This window comes from Temnothorax nylanderi, unplaced genomic scaffold, assembly GCF_030848795.1.
Source record: "Temnothorax nylanderi isolate EJ_2023f unplaced genomic scaffold, tnyl_v1.0 TNYL_tig0185_pilon, whole genome shotgun sequence".
NCBI classification, from domain to species: domain Eukaryota; kingdom Metazoa; phylum Arthropoda; class Insecta; order Hymenoptera; family Formicidae; genus Temnothorax; species Temnothorax nylanderi.
In genome coordinates this window covers 224,642-241,692 of record NW_027249247.1, presented here as the reverse complement: position 1 = coordinate 241,692, position 17,051 = coordinate 224,642, and the positions used below count along the sequence as shown (strand labels likewise).

Here is a 17,051-nt window from a genome sequence, read left to right as displayed (position 1 = left end):
CGAACTAGGTATACGCGGAACTGATCGACGCAGCGTTAAACAAAGAGTCGCTATCGACTATATTAATTATCCTTATGAATGGGATTCGGATAACGTGAGACGGAAATTGTATCGGCGGCTGCGGGACGAGGCAAAAGAACGTGAAGCTTGTGAAGCTCGGGATAATTCTTATTTTTGTGATTTTTACTTTAAACCTGACTTTGATTCGGAGTATCAGGAGTATCGCTATTGGGCGAATAAAGTTATTACTGATATGCTCATGCTCACTGATACTATGCTCATTCAAATTCGCACAGGCATTGGGAAGTGCGTCGAATTGGCGGTGATGAAAAACATGAACAGACAGAGATCAATTTTACATATCTTTAATAAGATAATAGGTCCTAATCATACATCGATTCAAAGAGCTCTTGACCGTGAACTTAATGATTTTAATGATTGGCACTTTGATGTCCCCTTCTTCAGTCTTTATAATCTTATGCTTAAACATGATTCCATTCTATATTTCTGTCGACGTTGTCCAACGTGTAAGCGAGTCACGTGCAAGTGCTCCATCGAAGAATGTGACGCGATCTAAAAAATAGTGTGAAAAAGACAGTATTAAAAAACATGGAACATATCGATAAAACGGAACGCAACCTGTTGGAAGGATCCGACCAAATCGCTACCTTGAGTGAATATTTAGCATGGGCACAGCGATGCGATGAGTTTATCGAGCAGCTCGAAGAAGACTGTCGTTCCAAGCGTCCGCGGCTCTCAATCCGCGAAACAGACAATCCGGGACACAGACAATCTTTAGTGGCAAGAATCGCGCGACTCGAAGGTGCGAAGACTCTATTACAGAGACGGTTCGTACATATCGGTGGTGAGTACGCGGCGGGCAGTAGTAGCGGTAACGAAAACGTGGAAAGACTCGTCTGGCGAGAGATCGATGCCGCGTTCGAAAGCCGTGTATTGACCGGTGCAGTGATAAATACCAATTACATCGAACCGCAAAAATTTCTCGAAGATGCTGAAGTAATCGTGCTCGATCATGTGCAAAACGTCATGCAAAGACACGCAAGTATAAAGATAAACACTGTGTTCAACGGCGAGTTTGTGACGGGTGAGAAACGTGCGAACAAAAGTATCAACACGAGAAACAGTGAACTCTTTCGTTCGTCCGATCGGTCCAATCTGCGCGAGTGGTACAAGCTACACGTTATCGAGCCCACATTAGCGAAACTCGAGGAGTTTCAGGAACGCGACAGCGGGTGGGCGTGTTATCGCGTATACTCAATTTAACAGTGAACGTGAACAAGTACAATCCTTTGCGCGCGGGATGTTACATCAATTTACCGCAAGAAATTAAATCGAAAAAAGCTGTGATCAACGTGCAATCTATGGACAATGCGTGCTTCGCGTGGTCAGTGGTCGCCGCGCTGTATCCTGCCAAGGATCATACATATCGGGAATCCTCGTACCCTCATTACGCAAAAATATTAAAATTACAAGACATTGAGTTTCCAATGACTTTGAAACAGATTAAACAGTTTGAACAACGCAACGATATATCCGTCAATGTGTATACCATCGAGGGAGAGAAGACGCCAACCGTTCTCCCGATACGGCTCACCGACCGGAAGAGAGAAAAGCACGTAAATCTGCTGTACGCGCAGGACCCGCGAGACGACAACGTGGGACATTTCGCGTGGATAAAAAATCTATCCCGCCTCGTGAGCACGCAATTGAGCAGGCACCGTGGTCGGAAATATTTTTGCGATCGGTGAGTACCTATACTTCTTTTAATAAAAATTATAGAATATTTTATTTTTTATTTAATAATTTACAAAAATTGTGTTTTTCTTTTTGCAGCTGTTTACATTATTTCTACACGAGCGAGAAATTGGAAGCCCACACCGTCGACTGTCAGCAGATGAACGACTGCGCGATCAAGTTACCGAGTGATAACGACAAGTGGTTGGCCTTTAAGAATCACAGCAGGAAGGAACGACTTCCATATGTCGTATACGCCGACCTGGAATGTACCCTCGAGAAGACGGATGCGGATCCGACAACGTCCACGTTCAAGTCTCAACATCATCAGGTATTTAGCATAGGATACTACGTGCGGTGCTCGTACGACGACTCGTTATCCGCGTATCGATTTCATCGCGATAAGGATTGCGTCGCGTGGTTCGCCGAGGAACTAAGACGTTTAGCACACGACGTAAAGAACATCTTGTCCGCTAATATACCCATGGCGGATTTCACGCGAGACGAGTGGGGAAAGTTTAACAGCGCAACGCACTGTCACGTGTGCGAAAAACCGTTCGAGCCAGACGACGTGCAAGTACGCGATCACTGTCACTTGACCGGCAATTATCGAGGTCCCGCGCATTCTAATTGTAACTTGAATTATAAAAATTCTCACTTTATCCCAGTAATATTTCATAATTTATCGGGTTATGATTCTCATTTTATAATAAAGACAATAGCTACCGCGTACGAAGGACGTGTAGACTTACTCCCAATTACCAAAGAAAAATACATTTCGTTTACGAAGAACGTTAAAAGCACTGAGGATAAAGACAAAAAAAATTGCATCAAATTAAGATTCATTGACTCATACAAATTTCTCACCGCAAGTCTCGAAAAATTAGCATCATATCTCAGCAAGGATAAACTGCAAATATTACAACGCGAATTTTGTGAATTAGCCACAGAAAATTTTGATTTGCTGACGCGAAAAAGTGTATTTCCATACGAGTACATTGACTGCGTCGAAAAGTTGGAGGACTCGTGTTTACCATCGCGCGACTCGTTTTACAGTTCATTGACAGGTGACACCGTATCCGAGAGCGATTACGAGCACGCCGTTAACGTCTGGCAGCGGTTCTCCGTTCGAACCTTGGGCGAATACAGCGATTTATATCTAAAGATCGATGTCTTGTTATTGGCCGACGTGTTTGAAAATTTTCGCGATAGCTGCGTCGCGAGTTATGGACTCGATCCGGCGTATTATTACACTCTACCAGGTTTTACGTGGGACGCTATGTTGAAACATACGCGTATCAATTTCGAACTGCTCACGGACATTGATATGGTCATGTTCATCGAACGTGGTATACGCGGCAGTTTGAGTCAATGTTCAAACAGATACGCACAAGCCAATAACAGGTACATGCAATCTTATGATTCGTCGAAACCAACGTCATACCTGATGTATTTCGATGTAAACAACTTGTACGGCTGGGCGATGTGTCAACCATTGCCCTATGCGGATTTTCAATGGGTCGAAAACGTAACCGATTTTAATGTTATGGATGTCGCGTTGGATTCGCCCACGGGTTACATTCTTAGGCCAGTCAGTAAAGACATTAAAATTCGAAAATTTAACTTTAATTACAAAAGTTTTCAAATTTTGATGGAATATTGGGTGAGTTGAAATAACAATAAATCTCATTTTGCAACTATCCCCGAGGTCCGGAACATGTTAAACATTGCAAAAAAATGTTAATTTATTATAACTTTGCGAAAAAAATTGCAAAAGTCCTGCAAACTTAAAGCAATGTCTATTGTAATATTTTCCACAATGTGTTAGATTTGCAACCTATTTCGAGACGCGCAACATTGAAATTTATTGTAAAATAACGTTTTTATTTATAACTTGGAGGAAAAAATTGCAAAAGTGCTGCAAACCGATAGAATAACTTTTACAATTGCCCCGAACAGTTGTGCCAATTTGCAACCTTCTATGTTGCACGCAATATATATTTTTTAAATCAATGATGGAACAATTGTTTATTTGGTCGTAATTTTGCCAAAAAAATTGCAAAAGTTTTGCAAATTGGTTGCAAACGTTGAGATTATTTTTCGTCACAAGCTGTTAAGTTTGCAACCTCGGACAAGGTCCGCAACAGTGAAAAATTAGCAACAATTATTATTTTGCACTTTTTACAAGCGTGAAAAAATTGCAAAAGTTTTGCAAATTTTACGGAGTGCTTCAAATGTCTTCCCTTATCCAAATATAAATTTGCAACCCTCTACTAGTTACGCAAATTATTGCAACTTATTAATGACTAATTTTGTGTTACAAAATTAATACAAAAGTGTTGCAAATCCAGGGAAACAAATTAAAAATACATTTACACATAATGTCGAATTTGCAACCTCCTACTTGTCACGCAAAATATTCAAATCAAATATATACGTTGCATGTTCAATACTACGAGGCCCCGATGGTTGCTTCGCACCTGTGTATGAGGCTTTAGTTTTCTATGTTGTTGTGGTGCGTGACAATAGAAAAGTACGCGGACTTTTCTTATCATTTCTCCTATTTTAACGGTACACATTTTCGGCTTATTTTCTGACCTTTCTTGTTGTTTCTTATTCACGTAAGAAAACGTTACACGAACAGCATCGTTTGACAGCATCGTGCTTATAAATTAATTATGGAAAACGAAAATGTTTGTTTTATTTGCGGTAATGATTTACAAAGTGGAGCTATTGACGACGTTAAAGAAAAAGGTATCAGTTAAGCAAATAAAAATTTCTTAAATCTATAAGACATTACGAAATAATTAAGATTAAAATATACTAATGTACCTTCAAAAAATATTTTACGTTAAATATATTTAAAAATCATTATAGGTATCAGTTCTTTAATTAATAGTAGTGAAAAAAGACAGGACGGGAAGGCAGCTCTTATTGTCGGACTAAAAAATGTAAGAGTGCATCAAAAATGTCGAAAGCTATACACTAACGAGAAAAGCATTAATGCATTTCTAAAAAGACCGCGTGAAGTAATTCCTGGCCCAGAGGAAAATCCACCGTTACCACCACAGCCGTTCAACTTCAGGACAAAATGTTTATTTTGTGCCGAAGAGATAACGGAGGAATTTTTGGCGAAAGAGCGCAAGAAACCTTTTGGAAAACGAATCGAAGTTTATAAGATTCGCAGCGTAAATGGGAAGAAAGGCATCATCAAAGCTGCTAAAAACAACGATGATGATTGGAGTGAGCAGGTAAACGTTTGCTAATAATTTACATACTGATTTTCTTGAGCTTGATGCCGTGTACAGTTGCTATCAAAAGTGGTAGATTCGATTGTAAGTGCGAAAGTTTTCTGATATTAATTTCTATCTTTAGTATATTTTATATTTATTACGTAAGACCTATAGATATACCTTTCGTTCAACATACGTTTTTTTCAATTTGTTAAATCATGGATTGAAGTGGGAAAATTAGTTCATGGAAAAAGGTGTATATTTTTTTACTATACGAGCTATAATGAATACAATTATTAATTTTTTTTTTAAGTAGATTTTGTATGAAGTTTATTAAATCAATATTTCTTCAAACATTTCGCGATAACTCTGACATTTATACGAAATGTTTTGAAATTGCATTTGCCGATTCATTAATTAATGTTATATATTTCGTAACAAATTTTTGTTTATACTCAATTTTTAGAAAAACCTTATGAGAAAATACAATGAAACGTACTTCTGAGATGCAATCGATCAATATACACTATTTACTATACATGCATTAATTATTATATTATATTATATTATATTTATACTTTTATATTTATTATATATATAATACATATATAATAAATGTAATACATATACATATAATAAATATAATATAATATAATAAATAATGCATGTATAGTAAATAGTGTATATTGATCGATTGCATCTCAGAAGTACATTTCATTGTATTTTCTCACAAACTTTTTCTAAACATTGAGTATAAACGAAAATTCGTTACAAAATATATAACATTAATTAATAAATCGGCAAATGCAATTTCAAAACATTTCGTATAACTATCACAGAGTTATAGCAAAATACGTTTTAAGAAATATTAATTTAATAAACTTCATACAAAATCTACTTTTGAAAAAAATTAATAATTGTATTCATTACAGCTCGTATAGTAAAAAAATATACACTTTTTTCCATGAATTAATTTTCTCACTTCAATCCATGATTTAACAAATTGAAAAAATACGTATGTTAAACGAAAGGTATCTATAAGTCTTACGTAATAAATATGAAACATACGCATACTGAAGATAGAAATTAATATCAGAAAACTTTCTCACTGTACAATCGAATCTTACACTTTTGATCGCAATGTTCACAATGTTGTCACAATATTGCTTCAGGTGCTGTCGCGAATCGAGGGGATAGATTTATATACAGTGGGAGCTCAATATCATCGACCATGTTACTCTAAATTTTGCTTGCCTACGAGATCTTCCACTAACAAAACGGGCCGACCACTTGAGCCAGATGTATCTTCCGCTATGGATCGTATCTACGAGTATTTAGAGAAAAACAAAGATCAATGTCAATTTTCTTTACGGGAATTAAGCAGTGTCGTCGAAAACCCTCCAAGCGATGAAACAATAAAGAAAAAATTAACCGAAAAGTATGGGGAAGACATCGTCATCACTAGTTTAGTAGGACGTACTCCAATTATTTGTTTCCGTAATCATCAAGTTTTGCTAGATTCGTGGTATCAGGATAAAAAACATGACGAAGCAGCCGAAAGATTGAGAATTGTTCGAACAGCAGCTGCCATAATTTCTGAAGACATAAGGACCAAAATTTATGATACAGATAACTATCCAAATCCTGAAAATTTTCTTAACACTGCAGAAGACGATGTTCCAGAAACGCTAAAAATTTTCCTGAAGGAAATCATTCTCAAACACAAGCGTAAATCAAGGGATAAATATCAAAGACAATGTACGGCTATTGCACACTCAATAATAGCAGCGACAAGACCACGGTCATTTTTGTCTTGTTTGCAAGTTGGGCTTGCAGCTTTCCTCCATTCCAGATATGGCTCTAAAAATCTTATCAATGTTTTATCAGCATTAGGCTGTTGTGCTTCATACACCGAGGCTGATACCTTTCAATTATCGGCAGTATTGCATCCCGACATGAACATAAATTCAGGTTTTGTTCAATTTGTTGCTGACAATGCCGATGTTAATGTATGTACACTTGATGGATTAAACACATTTCACTCAATGGGGATGATTCAGTGCGTTACACCCAAAGTCAAATGTACAGCTTCACGCGGTATATTCCGGGTAACAGATGTTCCTTCTGCAACCGTACTTGGGAATTTCGGGCAGATTCCCATACAAACTTTTGAAAAACAGACTACCGCAACTGGACTTCATACAATTAAAGTTAAACAAATAGAAAACAGCTATCCTATTATTCCAAGAGCATCAGATATTTTATGGATGTATGGTAAAATGAATGACTTTCCTCGATTGTGCGGATGGAATGGTTTCATGGAAGAAATGACAGCATCGAAACAATATTTAATATCTGACATAGTTGCGTTGCCATTCATTAATGCTTCTCCAAGTGATTACAATACTGTATATACAACCTTGCTCACTGCAGCCGAAAAATGCAGAAAGGCGGGGCAACAAACATGCATTATAACTTTCGACCAACCGTTGTATCAGAAAGCTCGTGAAATCGTCTCATCCAGTTCAGATTCTTTACTGAAATCGGTAATCGTAAGACTTGGAGGATTCCACATGTTGATGTCTTTTTTGGGCTCGATTGGATACATAATGTCTGGTAGTGGTTTGAAAGAACTGTTGTCTCTCATTTACGCTCCAATATCTGTGGACAAAATGATGACTGGCCATGCGTATGCTAGGGCCATCCGAGGACATATATTGACACATTTGGCCTTAGGTCGCATTATCTTGAAAATGGTCGAGTTCACCGAGGAAGAGAGGATCGAAATAGAAGACGTTTTAGAAAATTTTGACGACGGATATTGTGAATTGAAACTGCAGCAAGAACCATTCACAACAATATCGACACGAGTTCAAATCCAACTGGAGAAATTAGAACTGAACGGCCCCACTGCTAAATTGTGGATTCAATATTTCCGTATGGTCACGATAGCAAAACAATTCATAGAGGCAGAGCGAACAGGGAATTGGGAATTGCATTTGTCAACAATCGAACAAATGTTACCATTTTTTCACGCTACTGGGCATTTCAACTACGCCTTGTCAAGCACACTGTACTTACAAGATATGCGTCAACTTCAATCAAATATGAATTTCCGTGAGTACAGAAATTTTGTACAAAAAGGCTTTTTCACCATTAGGCGATCAGACAAATTTTGGTCGGGAATCTGGAGCGACATGACCATTGAACAAACATTGATGAGGTCCATGAAGAGCACTGGTGGATTAACGCGGGGCCGAGGACTAACCGACAGTGTTTTATCGAAATGGATTTTGGGCATGCCCATCATGCAGAGGGTATCGGAGACGATAGAAGAATTTACAGATGTATTATCATCAAGTACGGAACAACACGTCGATGCGAGACCAACTAGACAGGCGAGAGACAACGATGATGTTGAAAAACTTCTAAAATGGTTATCAGAGCATCCACCTTTTCCAGTGGATGGATTGGGCAGCATTGTTTCATTGAGTACCGGGATTGTTGGCAACATTAATATCAATTGTCACAACTCTCAAAAGATTGGCCTGGATGGAATGAAGTCGATAGTTGGGCAAAATTTCAGTGAAATTTCTTTTTCTCGAAAAAAAAGGGTGCTTCCTTTGTCGGCAATGACATCGTCCATGAAGATTGCTGATACTGTTATTCCAATCGATCCGGCTTTACTGTATCAACGCATTTCTTTTGCCAAAGAATCACAAGATCAACTGAAAAAATATTTTGAATACGAACTTGCTCCTTACCCATTATCTCTCTTTGATGAAGTTGGCTTGCGCAAAAGCAAAAAATCAGCTATGTATGCTTTGTTTCAACCGATAGAGGATACAGTAACTTCAGGAGATGTCTGCTATGTGATTGATGGCGGGTTTTTGCTGCACAAAGTTGTTTGGAGAAAGGGTGAGATATTTTCATTCATTTCTGACACTTATGTTAAGTATGTACAAAAGTATTACGGGAAAAATGCAGTTATCGTGTTTGATGGGTATTCAGAGGACATCGCAAAGAAAAGCACAAAAACTTCGGAACGATTACGACGATCAAAGAAACCTACATCTGCAGACATTCTTTTTGAGGAATCAATGAGTGCAACAATGTCTCAAGAGAAATTTCTCTCCAATGAGAAAAATAAAGCGCGTCTAATAACCATGTTGAAAAAGAAGTTCCAAAACGCCGGGCATTCAGTAAAACAACATGAAGAAGATGCGGATACGCTCATCGTCTCAACAGCTTTGGAAATGGCCTCGGACTATGAATCAGTTGTTATCGTTGGCGAAGATATTGATTTATTAATTATTTTAACCGGGATTGCAAATGAAACTCAAAATAACGTTTATTTTATGAAGCCTGGAAAAGGAAAGTCTGCAAAATGTTTGTATTCTTCCACGAGTTTGCAAGATCCAACTTTGGCGGAACACATTTTATTTTACCATGCCTTCACGGGTTGTGACACAACTTCAGCATTATTCAACCAGGGAAAAATTAAAATTACGTTACTATTAAAAAAGACTGACGATTTGAGAGAAGATATAAACTCCTTCAAAGATTCGTACGCCGATCCAGATCTCATTGACGACGCGGGAGAGAAAGTTTTAGTCGCTTTATACGGGGGTCAACGCAATGATTCGTTGAATAAATTACGGTACGATGGCTTCGGGCGCTCAATAACAAAAAGCAAATTTAACCTTGCCTGTTTGCCACCAACAAAAGCTGCGGGACGACAACATTCCTTGCGTACATACCATCAAGTTCAACAATGGATGGGTAAGAAGAAAATAGCCGAATCTTGGGGCTGGAAGCAAGGACCGAATGGCTTGATGCCCATCTTTACATTGCAGGAACCAGCGCCGGCAGAATTATTAAAATTCGTCACATGCAAGTGCGAAAAAGGCTGTGAAAAGCAATGTGGCTGTCGGAAAGCTGGGTTAAAATGCTCTGACATTTGCTTTTTTTGTCACGGACAATCTTGCGCAAATGCTAAGGAAATCGATCACGCCGAATCGGACAGCGACGACGAAGAATTAGAAACCCGAATGGACCAGTTTTGTTCCCAAAGTAATAGATTCGGAGCGCCGTTAGACACGTACCTCGATTGCTCGAACAATGACACATTATTGGACGAGGAATGCCAAGCATCTGATAACCTATTTCAAGAACCGATACTTATAGACGAAATTTACCCTGAGAATGCGGAGATGAACGTTTCTGACAATCCTGGACCTTCTGGCAGTAAGAGACGAAAACTCTCATAACTATAGTGATTTTTATGTTATGCTCGAAATTTTATTTTAACTACAATAAAACAATTGCATAGTACTTTTAGTTACAGATTGTTGCATTTGGGAAAACTTAGAACTCGAGAGTGTCTTTTTCCCTTTTTCAATTCTGCAAAAATCGTAAAGTAGTTGTATTTTGAATAAAAAAATCATCATTTTCCTAACTCTTCAAAACTTTCTAAATGTAACAATCGTCGGAGTCAAAATATTGTATTCGATCTCCTTAACTCACATTCCATCAATAAATACTCAGTACATTAATACAATCATCGAAAAGTAAAGAAAAATATATTTGATTTGAATATTTTGCGTGACAAATAGAAGGTTGCAAATTCGACATTATGTGTAAATGTATTTTTAATTTGTTTCCCTGAATTTGCAACACTTTTGCATTAATTTTGTAACACAAAATTAGTCATTAATAAGTTGCAATAATTTGCGTAACTAGTAGAGGGTTGCAAATTTATATTCGGATAGGGGAAGACATTTGAAGCACTCCGTAAAATTTGCAAAACTTTTGCAATTTTTTTACGCTTGTAAAAAGTGCAAAATAATAATTGTTACTAATTTTTCAAGGTTGCGGACCTTGTCCGAGGTTGCAAACTTAACAGCTTGTGACGAAAAATAATCTCAACGTTTGCAACCAATTTGCAAAACTTTTGCAATTTTTTTGGCAAAATTACGACTGAATAAACAATTGTTCCATCATTGATTAAAAAAAAAATATGTTGCGTGTAACATAGAAGGTTGCAAATTGGTACAGCTGTTCGGGGCAGTTGTAAAAGTTATTCTATCGGTTTGCAGCACTTTTGCAATTTTTTCCTCCAAGTTACAAACAAAAACGTTATTTTATAAAAAATTTCAATGTTGCGCGCCTCGAAATAGGTTGCAAATCTAATACATTGCGGAAAATATTACAATAGACATTGCTTTAAGTTTGCAGGACTTTTGCAATTTTTTTCGCAAAGTTATAATAAATTAACGTTTTTTGCAATGTTTAGCATATTCCGGACCTCGGAGATGGTTGCAAAATGAGATTTATTGTTATTTCAACTCACCCAATATTCCATCAAAATTTGAAAACTTTTGTAATTAAAGTGAATTGATTGTCTTTAATGACTGGCCTATCTCGAAGTCGACATAGAGTATCCGCAGAATAAACACGACGCGCACGCCGACCTACCGTTCTGTCCAACGCGCGATAAACCGCCCGGCAAACGACAGGAAAAACTTCTCGCAACATTATACGATAAGAAGCGTTATGTAATACACTACCGCAACCTACAGCAGTGCACGCGCCACGGCCTTCGCGTCACAAAAATTCATCGCGTATTACAATTCTCTCAATCTCCATGGCTCCGCGAATACATCGAACTTAATACAAAATTTATTTATATAAATTGATGAACAACGCGGTTTTCGGTAAAACTATGGAGAATGTTCGAAATCACGTTAATGTAAAATTGTTAACAAAGTGGAGCGGTAGATACGGCGCGGAGGCACTGATCTCGAAACCAAATTTTCACAGTAGGACCGTTTTTTCGGAAAATCTGATAGCCGTCGAACTTCGAAAACTCGAGGTTAAATTTGACAAACCTATTTACGTCGGCATGTGCATTCTCGATATATCCAAGACGTGTTTGTACGAATTTCATCACGAGTACATGTCTCCCCTGTATGAGGACATGTGTAGAATTATGTACACCGATACGGACAGTCTGATATATCACGTAAAGTGCGAGGATGTGTACAAGAACATGAAACGCGATATCGCTAAATTCGACACGAGCGATTACGCGATCGACAACGCGTACGGTATACCGCTCGAGAACAAGAAGGTGCCGGGCTTGATGAAAGACGAAAACAACGGTGCGATCATGACCGAATTCGTCGGGCTTAGAGCAAAGATGTACGCCTTGCGAGTGGACGGTAAGAAAGATACGAAAAAGGCTAAAGGTGTTAAGAGTAATGTCGTAGCCAGGTCGATAACGTTCGACGATTACACGCGGTGTCTGCGAGATGAAATTGAAATGACGCGACAGCAGGCTTGCATAAGATCGGAAAAGCACGAGGTGTACACCGTGAACGAAACGAAAATCGCTCTGAGTCCGTATGACGATAAGCGATACATTATACCCGATTCGACCGATACGTTACCGTGGGGGCATTATCAAATACCCCCTCCGAAAACGTAGTGTATTGTATGTATAAAATGTAATAGTATAACGTATGTAATAGTATAACGTATGTAATAGTATAACGTATGTATGTCGTATAACGTATGTAATAGTATAACGTATGTAGTAGTATATGTATGTCGTATAACGTATGTTATAGTATAACGTATGTAGTAGTATATGTATGTAATAGTATAACGTATGTATGTCGTACGTATGTCGTATAACGTATGTAATAGTATAACGTATGAATGTATGAATGTATGTAGTATAACGTAACGTATTGTGAGTATTATATTACAGTATTGGAAAGAATATTAATAAATATATTGCACATGTGTGTATTTCACATACTTTATTTGTATTTCATATATCAAACACTTTACATATGTATTACATATTACATATTTTTTATGTTAAAAAATAAAAAAAGTTTGCACGTATTAAATAACATTTTCCTTATGTATCCATGAGTTGTGCGATCCATCGAATCCAAGCCATTTAACGTAAACCTCGTCGCCCCTCCTGCGCAGTACTTTCTCCACGAGATACACGTCCGGATAAGTCGCGCGATGCAACTCGTGTTCGTAGAACCCTCCAGCGACGGATTTTCCACGATAGTCCTCGAGTAGATAGGTTACGGGATTGGTATGCTGCACTTTAACGATCTTAAACACCTCGGTGGTCCAATTCGGCGTGTAACCCTTTTCGAAAATCGTCTTGTATTTGCTAACGCGTACCGAGTCGCCCGCTTTGAACTTTGCCAGACCTGCGATTTTTATCGCGCTGTATACGGTAGCCAAGAGTTTTTCAGCGATCGCGGGGGTAACGTCGACGGGTCGCATGCCGATGGTTCGATGCTTGCGCGCGTTGTAATCCGATACGAGTCGCGGCAAGGCGCCGACCCATTTGTAACTTCCATTGAGCGTAAACATCTTCCACATGTCGTTCTTGAGCGTGCGATTGAATCGCTCGACGACCGACGCCTTCAATACCGAATATGTGGAATAATGATTGATACCGTGTTTCCTCACGAGACGTTGCACGTCGGTGTTGTAAAATTCCTTCCCCATATCGGTTTGTAGGTTACTAGGGCACCTCCCGCTGCGTCGAATGATCTCAGCGACAGCGTTAGCTGTTTCGCTTCCGCCTTTACCCTTGAGTGGCACGGCCCACGCGTGCTTGCTCAATACATCGATGACGGTAAGTATGTAGTGGTAGCCTCCGTTGAAACGTGAGTACGGACGCATCTCGACGATGTCAGCCTGCCACAGGTCATCGTACCCTCGCACTATGACGTGTCTTCGGGGAAAATTTCTTCTCGCCGGAGCGTGCAGTTCCTCAACGAGTCGTTGCTTCTCGATATTTTTACGTCCGTCGGATTTTAGCGATGTCATGTTTTTTGTTGCCGTTTATAACTGCTCGTTAGCCGTTCCTGAGTCGTTTATTTCCGTTTGTTAACCGTTTATTTCCATTCGTCGTCGTCGTCGTCGTCGTTCTTTAGCCGTTTGTAGCCTTTCCTGTCTCCGCGTAGTTCGCAGCTGTTTCTAAACCGCTCGTAATCGTTTTTAAGCTGTTTTTGAACCGTTCGACAACCGTCCGATAACCGTTCTTGAACCGCTAGACAGCCGTCCGACAACCGTTCTCGAATCGTTCGTTTTCGTTCGTCGCCGTCGTCAATTAACCGTTGCCTCTCTTCACTCGCCGCCTTTCGATAGTCGTTTCTGCTGAACCGTTTGTCCATTGTTGTTCGTTGTTGCGTCTGATTCAACGATAGTCGAATGGCGAAGCTCGTTTATCGTAGTCCGTAACGCTTGCAGATCCTTCTCGAATGCAGTCAGCTTCTCGTCTGATTCTTTTCGTTGATTTGTCAACATTTTAAAGAATTGATCAACGTATAGTTTATTAACCGCGTCATCGTCAGCCTCTGGTTGCGCCACGCGGCGAATCTTCCGCGACCTTGCGTCAAAGTCCGTAACGGTGTGACACAGAGCGTTATCGCGCACGAAATTTCTCATTAATCCGCTCCATCGATGGTACGGTTCCGCCCCGTCTCTTCCGAGCGATATGCCAAACTTGTTAATCGGCATTTCAATGCTGATTGAATGGTTCGCCGACGCATGGTTTAATTTATAATAAGCCCGGCTTCGCGAAGTTCCTCGATGATCGACATGATCTCGTTGTCGTGAGCATTGTTGCCAGCGTGGCGCGAAGCGTCGAGCAATCGGAGACGATCCACCAGCTCGTTGGGGTCGTCCCAGTGCACGTAGTCGATCTTATTGTCGGTTAGCGTCATCGCGCGAGGCATGGATAATCCCTTTCCAGATTTTTTCTTTCTGGATTCGATAGATATCAACGGTGCAATTACATATCTATACTTGTATCCCCTGTTGCCCAGTAATGGAGCATGCGCATTGTGTTTGCGTTTATGAGCACTCGTCTCCAACAGGATGCTCTTGTACGTTTGCTTATCGTCCTCCGTGTAGATGTCGTCATTGGGTTGACTCTTGAAGATCAACTCGTAAAGACCAGGTGTGCCGATACATCGTACGTCGCCGATAATTATGTTATCCGCCTTGTCCACGTCAAAACGTTTATTGCCGAGCATCATTCCATCGTTGTCGAAACGAACGCCGTACACGTAGTCTATAACCTTTTGATTGTCGCTCAAAGCAATTCCGATGTACTTTTGGCCCAACGGACCCAAGTGATCTCGCTTTGATTCTTCAAATATTTCTCGACCCTCCGCTGTCTGCAACTGCTTTCGAATAGACGTCTCAAGATTACTTGTGTTCAGGCTTTCGAAATCATCATTATCATCATCATCATCATCATCATCATCATCGCTCGCGAGTGATTCGGAACTTGTACGTTGTACGGTTCGCGTCGCCGCGGACGGTGTAGAGGTTATCAGTGCAGGTACATTTAGTGGAGCAACTTTCGATCGTTTCGATTTAAGAAAATTAAGCGGCGTCGATCCGAAGCGATTCGACCAGGAGCTATCTCGTCTCCTCTTTCTCGACATCGCATCCTCCTCTTCGCGCTGTTGATCAGGTAACGTTTCCATCCCCGCGTCAGCGACGCTTTCCGGCTCCTCCTTCACCGCGATCGAGTTGTTGACGATCTTTTGCAGCGGTCCGATGAGGGGCTTAAAGTGCGTGTCCAACTCAATGTCCTTCTCGATCTTACCGGTCTTCAAAGCGCGAAGTTTCTTGCGAATCGAATCACTCGTTTTCGCAATCTCTTTCACGATCTTCTCGCGTTCGCGAATATTCTCGCTCCCGTTGATCGAGGCTATCGCGGGGAAAACAAAGCAGAGTGTCGATGTCTCTATAACGCTAACGTTTCACCTCCGACGAGGTATCGGCAACGACTGATCGCTTTTGTGGTATCGCGAACACGTTAAATCCTTTTCTGTATCGGCCGTTCAAAAGCGCGCTGTCCTTGTCTATCACTACGAATCCGTACTTTTGTTGCCAACAATCGTGGCACAACGAGCAAAATTCGTCGTATGGCATGTCGGTATTTACGTGATCGTTGTACACGTGTTTCAAATTGGTACCATCCTGTTTGAACAGGATCAGCAGGTTCGCGTTGTCGCGTATCAGATGTTTAGGTATTCTCGCGTACGTCTGACAGAGATAGAAGGAGTCAACGCTCGAGTGCCTGCCCATTGAGAAATACTCTCTCACCGCGTCTTGCTTATCGCACGCCACGTCATCGAAGACGAAGATCGAGTTTGGACGCGCGTCGCTCGGTGGAATGACGTCACTGATATTGGAGAACGTAAAGTAGCCGATTTCGTCGATCGATGTCAACAAATTCTCCAAATATCGATATTTTGGCTGTTGCAACGATTTCGAGTATACGTACACGTTTTCGAAACGTACGCCGTGCGGATTTTCCAACATGCTTATCAAAACGTTGGTTTTACCGCAATTCGAGGGGCCGCAAATGATCGCGCGTATAGTAGTCGGTAACATCGTACCGTGCTTGCGTTTCTCCGCGTTGCCTCCCATCGACCGTAATCTGTCGTCGCAATTGGTCACGCGAATCGCCAACGGTTGTCGCACGAATCTCATTTTTTCCACACTGCCGACTCTCTGGCTGACTCGAACGCCTATTTATAGGCGAGCGGAACCGCGAATCGCTCAGTAGTAAAGATGTTCGTCCTACTGTCGAGACCTTCCGATATTCGCGGCTTGAGCGCCGAACAGCTGCAATTTGTGCCGAAAGCCGTTCTGTTGCAAACGTTCGGTGATTACGTCCACTGCGTGTGGGACAAGCTTCCGGAACATATAAAGGCGGATTTAGAGGTTCAGACCTATCGTCGCTGTTACGAACATTACAATCAACCGTGGCAGCGAACGCACATCGACGGTCCCGCGCCAATGATAAAGGATTGCGGCGAATGTCAACGAAAAAAATTGGTAGAGGCCTGTTAAATCGCGCGATAAACACACTTCCGATCGAATTGCATATTCCCGGCTATCAATTTTGTGGCCCGGGCACTCATTTAGAAGAACGATTGGCGAGAGGCGATCAAGGTATCAATCCATTAGAGGCGGCGTGTCGCGAGCACGACATAGCTT

General features: G+C 40.5%; 1 protein-coding gene and 1 long non-coding RNA gene across 2 annotated transcripts; one reads left to right on the top strand and one right to left on the bottom strand.

Moving 5' to 3' along the window:
• Positions 1-349: 349 nt before the first annotated feature.
• LOC139778500 (uncharacterized) lies at positions 350-3,339 on the bottom strand. Its single transcript, XR_011719577.1, has 3 exons — positions 3,200-3,339; positions 669-834; positions 350-573 (listed from the first exon to the last, which is right to left on the bottom strand). It is a non-coding gene; the product is annotated as an uncharacterized lncRNA (long non-coding RNA).
• LOC139778493 (uncharacterized) lies at positions 1,110-2,664 on the top strand. Its single transcript, XM_071716423.1, has 3 exons — positions 1,110-1,765; positions 1,855-2,332; positions 2,629-2,664. Exons 1-3 carry the CDS (start codon positions 1,383-1,385, stop codon positions 2,662-2,664), a joined length of 897 nt encoding a protein of 298 aa, XP_071572524.1. The 5' UTR covers positions 1,110-1,382.
• Positions 3,340-17,051: the final 13,712 nt, after the last annotated feature.